Source organism: Leptonotus elevatus, chromosome 8 (assembly GCF_054856555.1).
Source record: "Leptonotus elevatus isolate MCC_2025b chromosome 8, RoL_Lele_1.0, whole genome shotgun sequence".
NCBI lineage: Eukaryota > Metazoa > Chordata > Actinopteri > Syngnathiformes > Syngnathidae > Leptonotus > Leptonotus elevatus.
Genome location: NC_141246.1, coordinates 11,653,867 through 11,676,606, shown reverse-complemented (window position 1 = coordinate 11,676,606; position 22,740 = coordinate 11,653,867). Strand labels below are relative to the sequence as shown.

Below are 22,740 nucleotides of genomic sequence, written 5' to 3'. Positions count from 1 at the left end.
AAAACATCTTTACATGCAAATTGTGAATACAAATTTTAAAAAATACTCAAATGATTGCTTGAAGTAGTCTTAGGGCAAAGAAAACTGCACAATTACTGTACACAAATGTCACGTGGGTCCAAAATAACTTGGGGGGGGGGGGGGTCGGGGGGTTCCATGCAGAAAAGTGGGTTTACAAATTGTCTAAAAACAGAAATGAACAAATTAAAGGACGTAAATTTGTCAGTCAATGATTAGATTTGAAACTTATTAACATTCAATTTATTTTGTAATAAACAAACATGTGAACATGGTCCACAATAATTGACCTGCGTTCTTTATACAAATTGAGTCGGCAGATGCAAGGTAAATCAAAATGTATTGAAACAAAATAGTTTAATGTATACATTGACATTTTATATAAACAACATAGATATTAAGTTATTAGACACAAAAGGTTATGTAACAAACTGCAGGTTCAGTTACCCCCTCTCTATTGTAAATTCTTAAAATGTACATTTCAAACAAGCATTTTTGAAACCCACATTAAGTCAACCTCTACAATACTGTTTTGTTTTTATAATATAAATATCATTGCAAAACATGAACAGTAAAAGTATAGGTAACAAAACTAAATCATCAACATTGACAGCAACGTGATTTGTGTATGACTAAGTATATGATCAAGCAATATTTAGTGAGACGCCATTCAAGTCCTAACTAGACTTCAAACAAAAGTTCTGTCATGACAAAATAAAGTGGATCAATTCAAGAGAACATTTTAATGGGCTATCAAAAGCTAACTTTTTGTGATTACCATTTTTTTTTATACCTGAGCCAAAGCACATTTCTGCAAAACACACAGCAAAAAATAGTGAGCTTTAATACCAAACTAAGTGCAACATTTGGCATTATGTAGAATTCATTGCATCGCGGAGATCTGAATTAGCACTTGCTTCATTACTATACATTGCAATTTCAGTTTTACATGATTTAAAAAAAAATCAAAGGTAAGGGTGAATGTTTGCTGCTGGGTGATGATTGGAAGGTTATCAATGTCCAGGTGGCCTACAAAGGGACTCGACATCTACATGTGATTACTTTCACACTTGCAGGCTGTGCAAAATGAGGAATTAAAAATGTGTTCTTAGTGTAGAGGAAAACAAAGTTTAACTGTGACCGTCATCATATTCCCAATATATCAATCTATCTTGGTCCCAGCTCTTCCTGAGTCACAAGATATCTAGCAGAAGTCAGCTGCTAGAAAGCTATGTGAAAAGTCATTCAGAGTGTCCTTTTTACAGTATAAAGATATATGTGAGTAAAACATTAACAAGATCATGGAAACAAAACAGTCAAATAGAGTTTGAAATATAGCCCAGATATGGTTACAATTCCCCTAATTTCCATTTTCTGAGCATTCCAGAAAGACTGAGTGCAAAGTCACAGGACCTCTTATATTTTCCAGAATATCTTTTTCCTGTATAGCACGTAGGAGATGAAAACCCAACAAGAAACCGCCACCAGGTTCTGGGTGAGGTGCTCAGCATGGGACTGAGTGTTGTGCATGCGCCAGTGGAAGGGGAAGTAGTCCTCAAACACCTCATGGCCCACATACACAAGGATGGAGTTCATGCCTGGTTAAATAAAACACACAAGTAGAAGACAGTTAAATGATGGTTGCCAAAGTGCTTGAACCTTTGATATTTTAATTTTTTTGTTTTAGTGCAAACATCTTTGTAAAGACAGAATATGTTCGATTGTTCAAATATACCCAATAGTAGGTTGCTAAGTCTGTCAAAAGGCTTGTATTTTGTGCATTACTGAAGTCCACCAAACTGGAATCTAACCTCCCGACAATGAGTGCAGTGCTCACCTGGGTAAAAGAATGGCGCTCCAGACCACCACTTCTTCACATCTATGGTGTAGTAGACCAGAACAAGCAGTACATAGGCAAAGCAGGCGAGTGTTGTCACATAGGACAGCGACCTGGGAAAAAAAAAGGGTATAAGGTATTTAAGTATTTTAGCAAAAAAGTTTGAAAGACCATAGAACACCATAATTACCATAGATTCTTATTGACAGGAATGAATCCCTGGTCTGTGGAACACTTGGTGAGAACAGCTGATATGATGCCCTGCGTGTTACACAAAATAAACATGATCACAGCTATGAAAAAAGCTCATTTGATATACATTTACCAACCATAAACTAAGTTGAAGCTGTACATTCTAGGAAGATATATGATTTCAGCCTTCATAATTTTGCACCTTTTTACTGCATTTTGCAGTAGTGCAATAAATCATTGGCTCTCATTTGAGTGGGCAGGTGCAGCTAATAAAGTATCCAGTGAGAATGCCACAGTTACGATGCTGTGACTGGTGCTGCAATGGCACAACCGCATTACTATTGCAAAATAATCCCAATGTTTTTATTAAATGTACCAGTAATCTGCAAATGTGACATAATACAGCATTATTACATAACGCCGTTACATTTACATGTATTTCGTTACTCCCCAAGACTGCCAGTGAGTGTATAGTAAATAAAAGCAGATCTGCTCACCAAAAAGAGACCCCAAATGAGGAATCTTGATATAATACTTGAATGAAGATCTCTGTAGTGTAAGATTATCTTTCCTGCCTGAGAAAGTTGAATAGACAATGGTTAAAACATTTTGCAGTCATTCATCTTTACTCTAATGAGCTACGTACAGTGGCTGTGCCTGAATGTGGAGTCGCACCATTTTGTAGGGGTGGCCGAATGTCCAGGGAACGCAAATGTAGTCAAAATTACCCACAATGCACCCTAAAAAGTAGTGAACATCGATGCTCACTCAACAGGGTTGATATAGACCATAATTCATTGCGAGTATGACCAAAACATGGCGCGAGCGACAGCGCAAGCGCGAGAATCAAAGCGATGTATTATAAATATATACTACGAAAGTAATTTATTCGTTTTGGTTGAAAATATGTACAAAAAAGGAACTAAAGTAAAGTTTTAAAACATTTTCATTCACAATAAATAGTATGAGATTTATGCGCCGTGACAGGTACGGCGGTCACGTAATATGCGACGAGGAGAAAGTATTGAGTTAGCTGTCTGAATCGCCAAACAGATTGAGGGCACTACATATTAGGCCACTATATAGTGCGGGGCTATGTAGTGAATGAGGGCTTAGGGGATAAGGGCGGACTTTGACTAAATCGTTGGTACCCTTCCGTTAAGAAAGAAAAACCCACAATAGTCAGTGAATTAACTTGGAAAAAAAAAATGTTTTACTGAAAAGCAAAAGAATTTCGAAAAATTCCATTTTCCTTTCTTTAACAGCAGCGTCACAATTATTTGGCCTACCTTGTGTATAAAACAACAATTTGGATCAAACAGAGACAGAGAGATGTACCTGTAACCCAAGAAAAGCCATGACGATGGAGTTGATGCTGCCAAGAACCCCCTCAGGATCATATGGTACGCGAGTGGCATAAATGACCTTTAATGAAAAATAATTTTAGTCAACAAAGTTTGCTCTAAGACTATTTTCATGTGTCTGGTATGTGTCCATTTGAATTAGACAGTTGTATTTGTCCCTCACTAACCCTTGCTGAGGGTGTCTGGTAGATGTGGTTTTCTCCAAGCAGCCAGCGGTCAACATGACCAGCTGCTCCGCCTGTACAATTTGCATACATGCCCATGTCTCCAATCCCACCTGGACCAAGATAGCCACTGTTCCAAAAGAGAGGATGAAGGAAAGTCTAGTTTGTTTCATTTTTCATCAAAACAGTCATTCATCGTAAATGCCTCACCCTGAGCTAAAAAACATAGAAAAGCATGATGCAGCACAATGCTTGTTTCTTTTTTAATCTACACACTGTATGTACACATTATTTACACACAAACACACTCCCCACCATGTCTGACTCACGTTGGGCAGCCTGGTACAGGAAGTAGAAAAGTGAGGCAGAGCCAAAGGATTTCTAGGAGGAGCACAAAGATCCAGGCCGGCCAGTAGAGCAATACATCAATGCAAGAGGACCACCATGCATCCTGGGGAAAAGACATAAATATATTTCCCTATACTAGAGACACATTAACAAACTATTATTGCAATTGTCAGGATGCAATTAGATGTAATGTAAAAAAAAAAAATGCTTTAGTGTGTATAAAATGATCTAACCGTTGGTAGGATGTCCAGATGAGCCCTTGCAACCAACAGATCCAGGCAGGCTACAACAAGGTATGACCAGGCGAGGCGCTGCAACACACCCGGGATGCGCAGGTTGTCCCATGACACTGCGGTGTATAGTAGAATTATTTACACAGTTGAACACAAGTGAGTAGCAGAAACACTCAAAAAGATCATACTCACAAAAACCCTGGCAGTAGTTGGGATTGATGATGAGAATGCCAATAATGAAAAGCTGTAGGCTCCTCCACACTACTTTCTTCAGGAGCGAAGTGCGGCTGAAGCCTAAGCGGAGCATGGAATTGATTGAAAGTGCGATAGATGTTCCCATTATGAAAACGAACCTGAAAAGGGAAGCGAGCTCCAGAAATTATGACAACCATAAAGAGGAACTGCACAAACAACTTGGATGGATCGTTACCAAGGGAAGACCAGATCTGCAACAGTCAAGCCTAAAATGACACAAAGAGCAAAGCGTCCCTTTCATAAATAACAGTGGAATATTTAGGATCGTTTTTTTCTGGGGTGGATAAAGACAATGCAAAAAAAATAATCCTCACCGTTCCAGCTCTCATGTTTGAAGAACCAATATCGCCCTCCTCCATAGTTCACAAACACCATAATACTCAAGGAGATCCTGTCCAATAACATGACAGCATGACTCAAATTAGTTGCAATCACTTCAATAACCGGTTTTTTTTTTAATGCAGAATCTACCCTCCTTTGCCGAGCACACCTCCAAAACCGACAAAGGAGTTAAATAGTTCACATGACACTAGATAAGCTAATTTTACCCTCTGATTGTGTCTAGGGATCGCAGCCTCTTGCTTGGACTGGGAGGGGGCGGAAGAATGTTGTCAGTCACCAGCGTCACTGTCCTGCCAGGGGAGCCGAGCTCCTGGAGAGAGACATTTAGCTAATAACAACACTGCATACCTCATTTGGTGAGTGGAGTACAATACATTTATACGCTCATTTCCCCCCCAAGTCAAAAGCATTTATTTTTATTAGAGCTTTCAAATATTTTCCGATGAAAGTTTTCATTTACTGTGCATAAACCTTTACTAGTAAGCACAACACTAATTGAAGCATCACATATAATGTACACAAGTATGTATGGCACAAGGTGTATTAAATTATTTTTCCGTACAAATTAAAATGCATACATCCAACATGTTTCTGAAATGAAAGTAGTAGCCACTTTTACTTGGATAAATACAGTACTCACAGAGTTGATCAGCCTCTCTGTCTCCATGGTACCACCAATTCTGAAGAGGACACCCCTTACTAAATCGAGCCTTTTGAAGAGATAAGTATTTGGTTATAAAGTCCAACTCATAGTCAAAATAATTTAAATTAGGCCATGTTTTTTGGTTCAGATCAAATTAAGGCTTACGCTAATATCGCTCTTCCCAAAGCAGACAATAATCCCAGTCCAGCAAAGACAAGGAACGCTACCAAAATGGCTGTGTAGATTTTGAGACAAAATATACACTGTATCAACATGTAAACTCACACCCATCAGTACATTTTGTGTGATGCTCTTACGTATGTAACTATTTACTGGGTCTGCATCAGTCACGATTGAGCAGTTGACCGCAGAGTTATTTATAATCTTCAACCATAGAGAGTAGTTGCCCTGCTCCCCAAAGTGGAACGGAACGCTGCAGATGAAAGAGAATTAGATTTTTACATAATGCAGAGAACTCAAACAATTAACGGTAACTATGCAAGAGAGCATGAATATTGACCTACAGAGCAATGGATGAAGAATGTTAAGTACAAAGATCTACTCTGGAGCAATGCAAAAAGCAACCAAAAAGATTGGACTTAATAAAGTAATAGACTTAAGTATAGATCAATGAAACAGGTTTACACAGTAAGATTAGCCCATATATGCTGTTATGGAATCAATGGGTTGTATCAAGAAGAAAATATGCAAATTCAAGTTAATACAGCCGTCATGTCTCATGTCTAATGTGCAAGCCTGTGGAGACTGTGCTACAGTATGATCAAGACCTGCTTCAGTTAGTCAGATCTATGTTCAACGTGGCTACTTCATTAATTCACACACTACTTTTTTTTTTTCAACTTACGAGCAGAGGTCCAGGCTGACAGGGGTGCTGTTGACTTGGAGTATAATTTCATGCTGTGTGCTTACAATGAACTCTTCCGAGCCTGGCTGACCTGGACTTGTCATAGCAGGGACCATCCCAAGCTCTTGATAAAGACACTAACACACCCAAAAAGCAAGAAACATTTAGGTACAATTTAAGACAATGAGGTGAATGTGAATGTGTGTGTTTACCTGATAGCACCGCTGTGACACCCAGGACACTGCCACCTTAGTATCCAGTTCATTGATGACTGTCAAAAAAGCTTCATCCATCTTTAGGTGTGGGTGTTTAGACTGAGATATTCCAGCTGCAGAGAGGAACAGAAGCACATAAAGATATTCACTTATGTGTGTGCTAACTGATAAGTATGCAATGAAGTTCCTCCTTTTTCTTTTGCAACTGACCGCACCCACTTATTCTTTAGAGCAACAGGGATTTTATATCAACAAAATCTGATCCTAACAACTATATGTATCACATTAAAACATGCCAAATCAAGGACATGTTGTTTTGATGTCCTAACACTTATTAGAAAATAAGATAGAACACACTGTAACTTACCTCACAGAACTGACTTCCAATCAGCATTATTAAATGTATATACCAAATGAGACGGATGTGTAATTTTATGCGAGGGGAAATGAGTACACAGAGAGATGACGCGGTTCATGTTAATGCCTTCAAGTAAGAAGCATGTGAGCTAGTGGGCAGGCTGTGTGCGTGACGGCTGCACAGTCACATGCTCATTTAATCCGACAAATACCCCAAAGAGGGAATTTCAAAAGGCTAAAGGTCTTATTTATTTTTAGATAAGTGCGAATGCACGGATGGAGGATGTTCAGTTTTAGTGCCAATTTAAAACTGGTTTCAAATGTGTTATCTTGAGCACACGGGGTTGAGTCAAATACATTATAATGAGTAAATACATATGACTCTTTATATACATATGACTGAGTTGAATTAAACAATCTATCAAAACGGTAAATGGGAAATTTAAACCACGTGGAAAAATATGTGATTTAGCTATTAGCTTGAGAGCTAACCTAGCCATGTCATAACTTGAGTTTACTATTACCGAATATACTTACAGGAAGGCAGTTCAACTTTCTGTGTTGCCACACAAATGGCTATTAGTGAGGCAATGACTGAAGAATAAAATATGCCATATTTCCTCGAGCTTGCCATTTCGCTCTCTTGTGCCTTTTCAGGCGCGGCGACTAAAGTTGACACCTGAATGTTTTTGTTGCTGTTCCTTTTTACTATAACGCTCAGACAGATATCACTTCCGACTTGTGTTTTGTTAGTGAAAGCGAGAAGGTTCAAAGTACAATTAACATGAAATGCGTTCCAGCGACACACGTTTATGTTGATAAGTTGTTCATTAATTCAACAATCCTAAAATATTGATGGGTAGATATCAATACAGGAAAGCATTTGGTTGACATTCATTTTGTATTGCTTTTGTGACCACGTTTTGTTATTTTCTTCTTTTTTAATGTACTAATACACAATTAGTATTATCTTAATAAGCATTAAGACTTTGGACTTAATGTTCTTCTAAAATTAACAGAGATGAGAAATGACTACATAACAGGAACGAAAATTTGTTTCATGCCTGGAAGCGAAAGAATTTGCGCATGCCCCATAACTTCAATAGGAAGGCTGTTAAAAAAAAAAAAAAATTAAAAAATAAAAAAAAAAAAAAAAAAAAAAAATTAAAAAAAAAAAAAAAAAAAAAAAAAAAAAAAAAAAGGAAGGCTGTTAAATCGATTGTCGAGTGCCGTGGCCCGTTGAACAGTCGAGTGTCGAGTACGGCGACTCCCTTCTAATTCCATCCATCACAATGGCGGATAAACAACACTCTCAGAAAAGGTAGTATGAACATGTACTCCTAAACGACGGTCATCTGCTTTATGTAGTACTCGGGATTAACCAAAGGACGAATAAATCGCATTGTTTATGTGAAATGAAGGTGTAGCTATGTCGGGCGGCTACATGATGTAGCTTTTTAGCAGCACTGCTAACAAGCTACATCAAACTACTAGTAAGATGTTTACCCGTTTTCGATAACGTGTTTTTAATGTGTTCGTTCTTTTCAGCGTTAAGATTGCAGCAGGAGCTGTGGTGTGTGTTGAAAGTGAGATCAAAGGGGATGTTACCATAGGTAAGATGTTTCGCTTTGTAACTTACAAGCAACTTCACGGTTGACAACAATGTAGCGACTCTACTGTACATCCTAATTACGTCTTCTGCTCTATCCTCCCTTTGGTTTTCACTCAGGCCCAAGGACAGTGGTCCACCCAAAAGCGCGAATTATTGCAGAAGCGGGACCCATTGTGATTGGAGAAGGCAATTTGATCGAGGAACAAGCTGTCATCATTAACAGGTGACAATCATGTAAATAATAATAATAATAATAATACTGTAGATATTAATGTATTTCAGGTTGTTTAAAATAAAAATACTTAAGATGTCTGTAACATAATTGTGGCTACTAGTGAAAAGGACAGATAAAAAGGCTGACATTTTTACTTTAACTGAATTGTACATATGTACACAAAACCTAAATCTGAAATTAGTTATATGTATCACATATCCAGTCACACTGGTAAATGTAGATATATTTATCTATATACAAATTCATACACTGTATGGATTAGGGAATGAGTGAATTATTCCAAACATATCATTTGATATAATACCAATTTAAACATCTGCTATACACTTTACTATATTTTAATAGTTACCCAGAAAACATCATACCAGATACTGAAGTGGAACCGAAGACGATGACCATTGGTATCAATAACGTATTTGAAGTTGGCTGTTGTATCCTTTTCTTTGTCGTTACCTCTCACCTTTGTAAACCTTTTGACCTGTCCAAACAGTACACATTTGCCTTAACTGATTCTCCAGTGTCACAAGCCCTTAAAATTGGAGACAACAATGTTATAGAATCAAAAGGTGAGTTTTACTTGCATAAATTGGAACTGGAAGTATAAGTGTTGTTTTCATTACAACTTGTATTACTCAAGTGTTTTCTATTGTGTTGTCTAGCTGATGTGGGTAGGAACGTCATCCTAACCAGTGGCTGCATCATCGGGGCCTTCTGCCAGGTGAACACCTGCGAAGTCATACCTGAGAACACAGTCATTTATGGCTCTGGATGTATGAGGCGGGTGCAGACTGAGAGACCACAGGTACATGGGTGCACATATTCTTAGGTTCAAATTTGTTCAAAAGCAAAAACTCTTTGTGTAACAGTTTTCTCTCGTCTTACAGCCTCAAACACTCCAGCTAGATTTCTTAATGAAGATTTTGCCCAACTACCATCACTTGAAGAAAACCATTAAAGCCAGCCATACTGCTAGTTAAATACTATAATGAAAGTTGCAATTGTGAATATCAAAATATGAAGTAGCTCACGCTGAAAACACCTGTTAATGTACATATTACTCAACTTTATTTTCTTCAGTACTTTTCCTTACTGGTATTTTCTACTTACCTTAACACCTGTATCCCGCTGTGCTAATAAATAAGACCTAATAAATTAAATATGCTCAGTTTTGCACTCAATGTATAATGTCTATGATTACACTGTTTTCATCATACATTTTAGTGATTCATTATAGCAGATTTCAAAGTAACGTACAGTGAACCTTTCTGCAGAAAACAAAATGTCTGCTATCCGCTCAATTAAAACACTCAAAATATATTAAATTATTGTTATTGGAACTACCCGACATTCTACTCGGCAGGCTGAATACGAATCAATTTTGCCCAAAATATTTGTGCATGGCAGGCTTCCAATTTTTTCTCATGCTACTCTAGTTTAAAAGAGACACACCTTACATTTAAACTGTTGCCTTGTAATAGAGCAAATTTAGGATATTGAATTCAACAAAACCTACCATGCACAACAGCAGACAGAATTTGGATGGCCTTAGAAAGAAATGCTAACAAATTTGTTTGACAGTATTTTATTAAAAGCAGGATGGAATGGCCCCGCAAAAGTAAAACAACTGAAATATGAACTCTTGTTGGCATCATAGGTGATCCATGCCGGGTGACATCTATGTGACACACAACACAAATCTTGATTCTGCAGTTTTTTGTTGTTGTTGAATGTGTGAATCAGTACAGAACTGTATTTAAGCATTGCTGAAAAAATCTTCCATTAACACACTTTGGTGTAATTAAGAAAAACTATTTACACACATTTCAGCCTGGTTTTGTTTGTAAAGTGGTGTTAGCCCCTTTAAAGATGGCTTTGTCTGAAAGGATCTTAGGTAACTGATATCCTGTCTCCAAACATCCTTTTGGCTCAATAGCTAAAATGAATACCACGAAGTAGTCACTATTCACAAGGACCACAAGAGGAGCAAAATAAGCTAATGCAGCATTTGAGCCGTCCGTCTTCCGAGCGTTTGATTTCACTTTTTGACTGGCACGCCGCCCTCTGCATAGTCCTCCAGTACTCCTGCCAAATGGTTGTTGTGGGTCTTGAAGTGTCTCTTTCGCTGACCACCTTGCTTCTTCCTCTTTTGAACTGGCAACTGCAGGGAGCGCATAACAGTCAGTGCACGCTTGGCAGTGATGTATACAACGAATGTTTGCCGTTTATTCATTTCCAGTGAAATACGAGAGGCAATCGAAGCTTCATCAGAGAGGAGCTTGGCCCAACCTTTCGAGGCAGATGGACTCGTAGGGATCCATCTTTACTAGCTTCAGGCTGATTAGATTGTGTCCCCTCGAAAAATGATGGGGCCAATCAGCATCTTTTAATGTTGGCTCTACATTATTCAGTAATGATTGCAGGTGTGCATTTGCAAATACCAGTCATGTAATAATGGCGATCTAAGTTATGGTGTTACTTTTTCATTAATTGTGTACTCTAGTTAGTTTTCAATCATAGCACCGTTGCTGTTACTGCAAAATGATGTGATGCAAATCATTATTTGAAGCTGTTTATCATATCAGCAAGATCCATTAATGCAGTTGCCTTTCTTCTTTTTTTTTTTTTCTTTTTTTGGTGAGCGAGCAGGAGAGAACCACATAAGTGATGATAACTGACTTAGGGAAACACAATTCATTGTAAGCCAATCAGGATCTACTAGGTGGGTGTTGTTGACAAACGAGAGCAAAGATGGTTGCACAGCGTACACACAATGTTCACTACTACTAAGGAACTGAAGAAAGTGCCTCTCAACCAAAACAAATGATTTTTCCAGCCTCGCATTTTTGGTCTCAGGTGGAGCTCAACATACTGGCCGGTATGGATAACGTCGAGGACATTATGTTGTGGACCATACAGATAAGTTGTTGCCAAAATATCAATTGGAGTAGGGATGCACATGCCATGTTAACAGCTGTTTTCAAAAAAAGGTGCAATTAATAAAAAAAAGTTGTCAAATATCGCTGTTATTTTTCTTGATCTACGTTATAAGCATAGTAATTATGTCTACAATAATGCATGACATTTGATTGGTGGCTAGACTCACTTTGTCTCATAGTAACAATAGAATGGCTTGTATTTGGGTACACGGTTTATGTTAACTCATTTACTGACATAAATTAATTTTAAAAAGATTATTAAAAATTAGGGGCGACAGGCAATTACATTTTTTAATAATAATTAATCGTATGACTTCACTAGTTAATACACGATTAATCGCAAATTTGATATCTGTTCTAAATGTACAATGAAAAACAATTCTAGGTTTTTATACTCTTGTTAACAAAAGTGGGAAAAATGTTAAACTAATAGAAATAGTTCAAATAAATTTTCGCCGTTTATAGCCGTCAATGGCAGTGAATAAATAAAAAAAGAAAGAAAAGATTATTAAAAAGTTGGGGCGTCAGGTGATTAAAATTTAAATTGTAATTAATCGCATGACTTCACTAGTTAACTCACGTTTAATCACTAATTTCATATCTGTTCTAAATGTACAATACAAAAAATCTAGCTTTTCATACTCTTGTTAACAAAAGATGAAAAAAATGTTAAACTAATAGAAATAGTTCAAATGAATTTTTGACGTCTTTAGCCGTCAATGGCAGTAAATGAGTAATGTACAACATCTGTCAATGGCACATGCCATTTTGACTATATTCATGCGCGCACACAACAATTTTACTTTGTTCTTAAATTGATTACACTTAATCAATTAAGGTCTAATTAATTCAATGACTTTTTGAGGAACATAATCAGTAACTGTAGTTACTTTTTCAAGTTATGTGCGCAACACAAATTTCCGATTTTAACCTCTGAGACATTTGGAGATCAAATTGATTAGAAACCAGTAAGATACTGACCACTTTCTTTGGCCCCGATTCCTGCATGGAGGTGATGCCTTGCTTTTTCAAGTACTCCTCAATCTTATCTTCATCCATGGAATCCACTGGAACACTCCTCCACAGTTTCTGAAATTCTACCATGGGGCATTTGAAACAGAAAACAACATTTTGACCAATTCATAAAATATCTTACATTGATAGAAATGAAGCACTGTTACAAAAGCGTTTACCATTTTTGTGGTAAAATATTGTTTGAAACTACCATAAAACTACTAAATATTAGTATTTATGCCATATCAAAATACATTCATATTTTGTACTAGGGGTGTAAAGAAAAATCGATTCGGCAATATATTACGATATTACAGCTCGCAATTCTTGTATCGATTCAATATGCGGCGGATGGAAATATTCAACAAAACGTCTTACTTAGGGTTCACACTTTAAGCATGGAAGAATGTTATATTAATGGCACATAAGCCTTAATATTTTATTTTAATGTTGTTCAAACACAAAACAGATTGCAACCTGTTTGTTACATACAGTGTGGAAGTTTCAGTTAAATACATTATCATACAAATCTTACAATGTACATGTACAAGTTTACTGATTAGTATTTTCTAAATTTGAGTTTTAATTAAAAAAGAAATAATTGTAATAATCGAGTTACAGATTCGTATTGGGATTAATCTGTATTAAATTGAATCGTGATACAGATCGAATCGCCAAATACTAAGCAATTCACACCTAGTTGGTACACATCAAGGTTTTTAAACACAACAACAAAGGGAATACATCACAAATGTTTAGTGTGGTCATTTTCATAAAATAGCACGTCAACATTTTTGGCCGGCACGAGTCAGTAAAATCAAAATGTGGAGACGATAAAATTAGATTTATATTTCCATGATTGGCTCATTTTTGTAATTATGAAAAATCCCAATGTCTGGCACAATCATGAGAAAACTACATTGAGAACACTTTGTTGGTTTTATGAATTGCTGCTGCCAAAATCAAGAGCGAGAGATGACTGGGCAGACACACAAAGATCCACGTAAACACTGACCTTCATCCACCAAAAATTGGCAGTGTTTATCGTTGTAGAAGAGAATTTTCTTCTTATCTGGTTTTGTCACAAATGTGATCTGATCCCCCAATGCCTGTTAACAACCATTTGAGAATTAATTTCTACAGAGTATGGTAAAGATGTATTTTGCTGTTAAAAGAAATGACTGAAATAAGGAGGATGTTAAGATTGGAGTTACCTTGATGGCCTTAGCCGAATTGGGCAGCCCCTCCTCGACTTCATCCAGCAATACTCCTCCCAGGCCCAGTTGGTCATGTTTGTCCAGCAGCCTCAGCAAAGCCTTTTTGTCCTTCAGGTTGTACTTGGGCTTGAAGCCATATGTGCCATCCCGGACCTCGATTTTTGGATTACTGATCAAAGCCTGCGTCCAAGATTCAGCACTTGCGGAATTCAGCAAAGAAAAGTGATGAATGACAATACTTCGAATAACTGGTGCATACAAACCTCAGTCATGAGCCACTGCTTTTGTTTCATGCTGATGTCGAGAAGTTTGGTCTCATCCAGAATTTCCTCTAATGTCAGGAAGTGTGTGTCGCCATTCTGGTGTCTTGTCTGCGAAACATACCAGCACATAGATGATGAATTGAGTTTAGTACCAAAATGTACTAATTCATCCCCAACTACTGCTGATTCTGAAAACACAGTACAAGCAGTTCTAAGATGAGCAAGAGGACCAATCAAAGGACTAAAGCAATTTGTACCAAACGCTCTAAAAAGCCCAGTGCTGACAGATGAGACATAAAATGCCCATATTGCAAGGCAATCTGTCAATTTGAGTCAGGTTATGGGGTGCGTCTGCGGCGCAGCAGCATGATCAACAAGCTGTTTGAGCGTACACAGAAAAAATGAGTTTCAATTATTATGTAGAGGACACAGTCAGCAAATCAAGCTTTAGTTGTTCGATGGTTACTGAACAAAAGGAAGCTATTCTCACAATGCTGAAGTAGTTGTCAGCAAACATAATAATAAACGGTTTCCATCTTACCTTCATGTAATTGACTATCTTCGCAAGACAACCAAACTTGTAGCCGGAGCTCGTCTTTATGTTAAAACTGCCATTACTGGACTCTAAGAAAGTAGAGAAAGAAAAATGACATGAGGTTAATTAATGCAGAAGTCAACCCAATATTTTTCTTTACAGTAAGATGTTGCATGTGCCCCCAGTAGTCTAACCACGGAATTCTGATGAAAATTGTATTTGTGGAATATGAATTAAGCAGTAAAATCAGCCCGTTTTTATCCATCTCAGTTGCTCGGGGCTTAGGTAATGACCAATCACGCTTCGCCTATTGTCTTAGTTTGGTCATATGGCATTTGCAAGCTGAGCTGTGATATATTATCGTGTAACATTATTGTAAAGAAGATTTTTTGGGTTGACATCCATTTAAAAAAAATTAAAAACACCATTCAGTTTTAACTACTAGGATCTCAATAAACATAACAGTAGTGAACAGAGGTGAAAATGGTTGATTTAGCAATACCAAATGTTGGATTCTAAAGGATCACAAAAAAATAAGGAAACAAGTTAAAGTGTGTGGGAAAAGGACTATGGATTGATACTATTTATATTACTTCAGTTAATTAACTAAAGCTCAGCGAAGGGCTAAAAAAGATGAAATGGGGAAAACACTACTTTTGAATTGAACTGCAATTTATTTGAGAACCAGCAGACATGGTGATTCAGTATCAACTCATTTGCTGTGCAGTAACAATGTATCCTGTGTATATCTTTTAAGTTACTGCAAAACAGTACAGTATGCAAAATAAATAACCCTAACCCTTCTCAACTCAACCCATTCTATGCCCGGAGTCCAATGAAAAGACTCCGTTCACGGAGACTGCAGAGATGTTCCAATCAGAGCAGAGAGATGCAGATCCATGAATGATTAACAGAGTGGGCGGGAGCAACGACTGACTGTTGAGCTGCTCTGTGGGCAGGCCGCTGGAAATGTGACAGGCCGGGTAACAAATGGGTCGGAGACAGAGCCAGGGGAAAAGAGCCAATGGCTGAGAGGAGAGCGTTGTCCGCCATGAGGGCTCTGCGAGGAGTGGCGGGCGGTGCTGCATGAGAGCACTGAGGAGGAGTGAACGCAAAGGGAGGGAGGCAGCGGAGGAGAGGACATAGGTGGGGCAGCAAAAGGAAGAGAGAGCATCCATTGACTGGCATCCTCGCAAGATCAGATAAGCAGGTGGGTTTCTTCTTTTTTTGTTTTTGTTTTAGATGAACATGGGACGGGAATGTGAGGCATGCAGGCTATTCTCAGACTATGCGTCAGCAGATGTTTCATAATGTATCTTTTCCCATCCAGAATAATATTTACATACATGGTCTAGCAAAAATGGATGTAAAATGGAAGCCAGCCATGCTTGTATTCAGGCCAAGATGGAACATGCACACTATAAAATAAATGGGAATCCATTTGGTGACTGTTCACTAGGCTAGCAAGCATTAACATGCACTCGTGCAAGTTGAGGTGAAAACTGAAGCCCCTCACTGACAAATCAATGATGGAGTGACAGCTGTGAGGAGCCAAGCCAATGGCAGACATTTGTGTGTGAGTGAGAGACAACTGCCGGGTGTGTGTCCAGATAACTGGTCTTATAGCACCTTAGGGAGGACTGGGGTGGAGCCCACTTAGGGTCAGTAGATGCACTAGTATGCTGACGTCATATTTGAAAGGTTTCCCTGGCAGAGTTGGAAGTGAACATACTGTTATAAGAACTAATGAAAGAAAAGTGTTTCAGTCTCCGCTTGATAAAGCAATTACCTTGAATATTCGCTTCCTATCTCTTAATATGTGTTATTTTCCAGTGACTTCTTAGGTGACTAAAACATAACATTCATACACAAGGGTAGGGAATTTGGATGCCCGATATTGGGCATTTTGACGAATATCCGTATCGGCCTTTTTTTTTTTATCTGATAGTCTATAAAAGATAAACGAAAACCATTTTAATGTCAGGGCACTATTTATCTAAATTTTCAGTCACTTTATAAGAGATGCTGCTGAACCTGGGATAATTCTAAGCCATTTGTTTTTGTTCGACATTAAAACTAGAAATGTGAATAAAGAAATGTGAACGTTTAAGATTTCAGGTATTTTTTAATTTTGGAGAAAAAAAACTGTAGAAAACTATAGAATGCAATGGTATTGTTTAAGTTTCCATTTAACTTTTTAAGACGTACTGATAACCTTGGGAGCTCCCTAAACATTTTGTTAGAAATCTAAAATAATCTCTAATGTCTAACTTTGACATTTTGAAAAGTGTGAAAAATTGTTCAATAAACATGCTTTAAGGCATTACAACAAAGTTAAGATTGGCATTTGTATTTAAAAACATTTTTGACACCAATATCCCCCCTCCTTTTTTTTTTTACTGAAAATGAATATCGGCTCCAAATATCGGTTATCGGCTCCAAATATCGGTTATCGGCTCCAAATATCGGTTATCGGCTCCAAATATCGGTTATCGCCTCCTTGACTACTAATAATCAGCATCGTCCCTGGAAAAAAACCATATTGGTCTATCTCTACACAAAAGTAGACATTAGTGCTACATCATATGCTTTAGCTAGCAAGCGTATTCATTTCTATGTAAAATGAAGTAACTCGAAAATAGTGTTAATTTTGTTAACGAAACTACCAGTAAATAAAAATATTTTCGTCAAAACAATTTTCACCAGACTCGACTAAAACCTCCATTAATAAACAATGAATGGGACTAAATCAGTATGCATTTTTGTCGACTAATAAAGACGAGACGAAAATTTAGCTCACTTAATAAAGACTGGACTAAAATCTATGGACATTTTAATTCACGAACAAAGACGAGATAAAAATTATAATTTTGTAAAATCCTGTCTCTGATATACCGTCACTAACACACACAAAAAAATCTTTCAAACAATGTTATTCCAACCACTAACTAATGCTAGCTAACTTACTAGCTTGTAGCAAGGAGTCATAATAGCCACTTGCTGATATACTGTAATTCTGTATGAAGTTGTTTTGAATCAAAAAGATGAGAGAACATTTTATGCAAAGTAGTTTTAGATTAGATGGAAATGTTTAATATTATATGCTGACAAAAAAATGTAAAAGGGTAAAATGATTGTCCTGAATAAAACTAGACTAAAATGTTGACAGTTTCTATTGACTAAAAATAGACGAATAAAAAGATGTTTTCTTGGACTAAAATAAAGCCTAAAATGCTCAACTTATAGTTGACTAAAAAGTGACTAAGTAAAAATGGGACCGGGTTGACTAACTATGATAAAAACTAACAAGTGTGATTGAAATTGGACTAAAACTGAGACTAAATAAAAAAAAAATGGCAGATAAAATTAACACTACTCGAAAAGTAGAAATAGAAAATTTGAAAAATTATCAATGTCCTCTTTTCTTAGGCAAAAGCATGCGGCCTCTTGACCCAACTGAGGCCACTAGCACAGGTTATATCATGTTATTTGTAAATGGTGTTTCCAGTCACACAAACAGCAGGTTCTCATCATTATGATGTTTCAACAAGATGCACCCGCTAAGTTCATCTTTTGAATCTCGCTTTAGGAAATTGGGTCAGCTGCAGTAGGTGACTTACGAATGTCTGAGCGTATGTGTCAAAGCGTGCATTTGTACGTCTAGGTGTCTACTTTTATTCATTTCAAAAGGTAAAGCGAGCTTGAAGGAGTAAATATATATTTTTCACAATAGTTTACCCCTTTCTTACATATTGCGATGGATTCTTCCTCTCTAAATCGAATAATTTTCTTTCTGCTTATTTTATTGCCAACCAGGAATCATGGTCAACATCACAACAACGAACACCACCAACAATCTACCCTGGCTCCCAGAGACCGTTCCCCTCTCCCAAGTCTCCGTGCACAGTGGCTGGAACGTGGCCTGCTTCGTTATCATACTGCTATTCATCCTCACCGTGCTGTCTCTGGCAACCTTTGCCGTGCTCTATGAGCACCTGAACTGCGCCTGCTTTGCAAAAGAAAACACGCAGCAGCAGCAACAAGAAGAAGAAGAAGAAGAAGAACAACAACAACAACAACAAGAGGAGGAGGACGAGTCAGGCAACTGCAGCAATCTGATGACCAGTGTTTGCAATGAACCGGAACCGCAAACAGAGGTGGTATAGAAGCGGCACAGAGTGTGGAAAGAAGGAATTGGGGGACCAGGAAAGAACACAAATCGAACCCCTTAAGGAGTAGACATTCAAAAACTGCCAAACAGTTAAGAGGATGCTAAAGAAATTGGTCAAGATGAATTAAATGGACAATAAAAAGATCGATGAAGGCAAATCTTCGCTGACAAGTTGTCTAAATTCCTTTCACACACACGTACCCAAACAAAAGCCTTATCCTGAAATCCCTATTTTTATGAGTAGGCAACTTACGGGGACAGTAGCATTATAGTAACGAAAACACAACACTGGTATTTATTAGTACGATGATAAATGGCCCTTTAAACATGTTTGTAAACATATCAAAAAGGTGAGTGTATTTGTATTTCTATGTTTCACTTTGACCAAAAAGGGGCACCCACAAAGTGATTCAAAGTGTTGTAAGATGTTAGATGCTGATAGACATCTCATGGTAACACAACTATAGTGTATATTTGCAATTTGACACCTATTCATCAACTATTTATGGTTCGTTATGAAATGCTTTTTTTTGTTGCATCTCCTGTTTTTAATGGAAAAACACTTATAGGAGGGTTATCCCCGTTTTTCAAGAATTTGTGGAGTAAAAATTAAAATAATATTATTAATAATAATAAAATAAACCCTATCCCAGGAAAAGTGGGGTTTGGCTGTACTACAAATTGACAAACAGATGCCCATCTCACGCCAGTCCCGATTCTTTTAGCATGGCAGCCATCTTGTGATGGTGTATCTGCACAGCTGCATTACCGTAATTTCTTGAGAATAACATGCCCTAAAATATTATGCGCCCCTCCCTCAAAAATCACCTTTGAAAAGGTTTTTCTGTGTACGCAGGTAATATACAGTCTCCCGTTTTGCTGGTATCCATGCTCCACAACTGAAATATTAGCTCCACTAATGTAACAGACTAGTGTTGATGCAGTGTGTATGCACTCCAAGAGAGTGTTGGTGAGTTTTTGTGTGACATGAGTGACTTTTGATGTCACACTAGGAAACCATGATCAAAGGTCTACGGCAGTTGTCCCCAACCACCGGTCCACGGCCCGGGCACTTGCACACCAAAAAATAAATAAATTAATTTAAAAAAAAAACCACAATGCAGCAAATGTACTTTCTCTGGGTCTCATACAAGACATGTGTACGCTCAAGTGTTAGCAGAAAGATGTGACGATTCACTCACCAGCACTCTGTTTAGATCCTGATGAGCCCTCCTTTTCTATTCTGGGTTTCTTCTTCTTGTGTGATTCTGATGCAGCTGGTCTCTTCTCTACCACCGGCGTGGCCAAAGCTCTCTTCTTGAAGAGCTCCCTCTCCCTCAGTAGAGCAGGATCCATTTTGACCAACTGCCCAAATAGCTGAATGGAACAAAGTGAAATGCATTCATATTTATTTATTCATAGAGCAGACTTGGTCGAGAGGCAGGGTTTATCCTGGACTGGTCACCAGGGCACATACATATACATCGCGTTTCAAATTATTATGTAAATTATGTTTTTGTCAGATTTTTTTATAAATAGTCTATGCAAATGTCAGGATCACTTTCAGGTCATCAACTGTTATAAAATAATTTTAATAAAGAACTCTTCAATGATGTTAAAAATATATATATAAGTTTTTGTTTAAAAAAAGAAAGAAAAAAGCACAGTTCCAAATTAGGAGTGCAGTGTTTCAAGATATTTTATAGATTGTAAATAACAGAAAAATTGCAATTTGTTGAATTTGCAGCATTTGGAAGGTTGTGTTTTCAATCACAACATGTTAACAGGTCAAATTACATTTCAACATACTGTAGGTTTTCTTATTTGATAGCAGCTTTGCAGGCATTGAACTTCTGAGTTTTGGTATATTTTTTGCTTGAATTTATTTAAAAGACATCAAATAGCCTCCAGAAGCTGGTTTATATACATATACGTATGCCCAAATGAATGACTCTGCCTCTGGTTAATCTGTTAGTGCAATACATTATCAGTCAACTCTGGTACAGCAGTCTTTTATAATATTTGTGGTGTGCCTTTCACACAGACAATGTCTACCCAATAAAGATGAAGATGAAGATGAAGATGAAGACGAAGATGATGATGACGATGATGTTACGGAAACGTAGCAAGTCCCATTGTTGACACTTGAATTACTTTGGAATAAGACAGCATGCAGAAAACAGATGCACATCATTATAGAAATATTAAATAAACAAAGACAATGTCATATGATCAGCCGACACATAAAATTAACCCAGGGTGAAAATGAACAAATGTCACTGCAATATTTTGAGCTAATTGCAAGCTGAGGTTTACTGACATTATTAGCTCGTTGAAAGCTAGCTGCAGATGGTTGTTAAATATGCGAATATCCCGTCATGCAACCCATCCAGACTGTTTAACTGTGTCTGTTTTATAAATGGCTAGTAAACCAACAACACACATCAAGTAAGCAAGCAATAATGGCTTGTTCTCAATCCTAATGTTAGCAAACTAGTGTGCTTACCAGACAGACACTACTGTTGCTCTCCGGGGTTTAGTCCGGGAGGACGACCGTAAAAGTCGTCCTTACTTACTCAAATAGCAATTTGCTACTGCGCCTTTCGTCCCTGCTGATTAAAATAAAAAAGATTTTAGTCAATAACTTCATAGACGTAATCAATTGTTTGTGTTTGCGCTGCTTCCGACTCTCTTGCTCTATTTCTTCTTCTGGTGTGGCTCAAATGTGACCGATTAACAAATTTTTATCCCGCCAGTGCCTCCCACTGGCTATGCACTTGTATAACAGTACTTTTTCTTTTTTTCCCTCATCTTTGTGGGTTGGGGGGGGGGGGGGGGGATCAACTGGCGCTGATCCTCTTTATTTCTACTACTACTACTAATAATAATAATAGCAATACTAATAATAATAATACCCCGCGACCCTAGTAAAGAATACGCGGTTTGGAAAATGGATGAAATGATAATAATAATAATAGAATTAATAATAATAATAATAATAATAATAATAATAATAATAAGGAGAAGAAGAAAAAGAAGAAGAAAATAAGCGGTTTGGCAAAACTGTTTTTTCGCAGATGTAGATTTATTAAATGTCGACCTTTGTTTTTTTATTTATTGTAAGGAAATTGAAGGGTTTGGAAATTGGAAGGACATTGAGGAGAGTTAGGGCGAAGCAAGCCTTGTTGGTATTTAATAACTTAAATATGTACTGTCTGATTAGACCTTTTGGGTTTTTTGTTTTGTTTTGTTTTTTGTTTGTTTTGTGTGTTTTGACAGCTCCGCTCTGGTTTGTGTGCTCAGTTTGAATTGGAAGTTGGAGTTTGAATTAATAAAGAAAGCAACAACAAAAAAAGACTAAGCGGTTTGGAAAATGACTGGCTGGATGAATAATAATAATAATGATAATAACAACAACAATAATAATAATAGTACACCGTGACCCTAGTAAAGAATAAGGGGTTTGTTGTTTTGAAAATGGATGGATGGATGATAATAATAATAATAATAATAATAACAATAATAATAATAATACCACCACCTATTGGTTAAATTAGTGTACTACAACAGGGGAGGCAATTTAGCAAGTGCTTGTTCTGTCTCTCCACATCTCCAATAAAAATATCTTCAGACCCTTTTAATATGCATTTTGTTTTTCCATAGTCAGGCTAGTGTATTTCGTGGCAGTATTGCATATCGTGGCGCCCGTGGCTCAGGAGGTCGAGCCGGTCGTCCACTAACCAGAATCCAGAAGGTACGCTGTTTAAATCCCGCTCTTGCTCTTGTGTCCATGGGCAAGACGCTTCACACAAATCGCGTCAACAACATCCATTTCATGTTCTGTCAAGTGTATCTCTAACATTTTTTTACTACTTAATTAGATCACTTGTATGACAAAAAGGATATTACTTCCCTAAGGATGTA

At 37.4% G+C, this 22,740-nt stretch overlaps 4 protein-coding genes across 5 annotated transcripts; 2 read left to right on the top strand and 2 right to left on the bottom strand.

The window, feature by feature from the left end:
- Positions 1–233: 233 nt before the first annotated feature.
- Positions 234–7,566, bottom strand: hgsnat (heparan-alpha-glucosaminide N-acetyltransferase). 2 transcript variants are annotated; one of them, XM_086083898.1, is made up of 18 exons: positions 7,371–7,566; positions 6,474–6,589; positions 6,262–6,398; positions 5,714–5,829; positions 5,562–5,631; positions 5,394–5,463; positions 4,960–5,063; positions 4,726–4,802; positions 4,587–4,617; positions 4,349–4,509; positions 4,157–4,272; positions 3,905–4,026; positions 3,579–3,705; positions 3,386–3,472; positions 2,545–2,622; positions 2,046–2,116; positions 1,856–1,968; positions 234–1,616 (listed from the first exon to the last, which is right to left on the bottom strand). In XM_086083898.1, exons 1-18 carry the CDS (start codon positions 7,465–7,467, stop codon positions 1,435–1,437), a joined length of 1,875 nt encoding a protein of 624 aa, XP_085940024.1. In that variant the 5' UTR covers positions 7,468–7,566; the 3' UTR covers positions 234–1,434. The 2 variants fall into 2 exon arrangements, with proteins under 2 accessions (XP_085940024.1, XP_085940025.1); XM_086083899.1 differs by lacking the exon at positions 7,371–7,566 and adding an exon at positions 6,844–6,987.
- Positions 7,567–8,030: 464 nt separating this feature from the next.
- Positions 8,031–9,853, top strand: dctn6 (dynactin subunit 6). The gene is made up of 7 exons (XM_086083523.1): positions 8,031–8,154; positions 8,382–8,446; positions 8,563–8,668; positions 9,026–9,111; positions 9,199–9,246; positions 9,340–9,482; positions 9,565–9,853. The coding sequence occupies exons 1-7, from the start codon at positions 8,126–8,128 to the stop codon at positions 9,655–9,657; spliced, it is 570 nt and encodes a 189-aa protein (XP_085939649.1). The 5' UTR covers positions 8,031–8,125; the 3' UTR covers positions 9,658–9,853.
- Positions 9,854–10,246: 393 nt separating this feature from the next.
- Positions 10,247–21,538, bottom strand: gtf2e2 (general transcription factor IIE, polypeptide 2, beta). Its single transcript, XM_086083522.1, has 9 exons — positions 21,323–21,538; positions 20,872–20,969; positions 20,019–20,193; positions 14,652–14,734; positions 14,111–14,218; positions 13,845–14,027; positions 13,646–13,739; positions 12,598–12,713; positions 10,247–10,838 (listed from the first exon to the last, which is right to left on the bottom strand). Exons 3-9 carry the CDS (start codon positions 20,170–20,172, stop codon positions 10,716–10,718), a joined length of 861 nt encoding a protein of 286 aa, XP_085939648.1. The 5' UTR covers positions 20,173–20,193; positions 20,872–20,969; positions 21,323–21,538; the 3' UTR covers positions 10,247–10,715.
- Positions 15,626–19,879, top strand: smim18 (small integral membrane protein 18). The gene is made up of 2 exons (XM_086083256.1): positions 15,626–15,855; positions 18,462–19,879. Exon 2 carries the CDS (start codon positions 18,467–18,469, stop codon positions 18,809–18,811), a length of 345 nt encoding a protein of 114 aa, XP_085939382.1. The 5' UTR covers positions 15,626–15,855; positions 18,462–18,466; the 3' UTR covers positions 18,812–19,879.
- Positions 21,539–22,740: the final 1,202 nt, after the last annotated feature.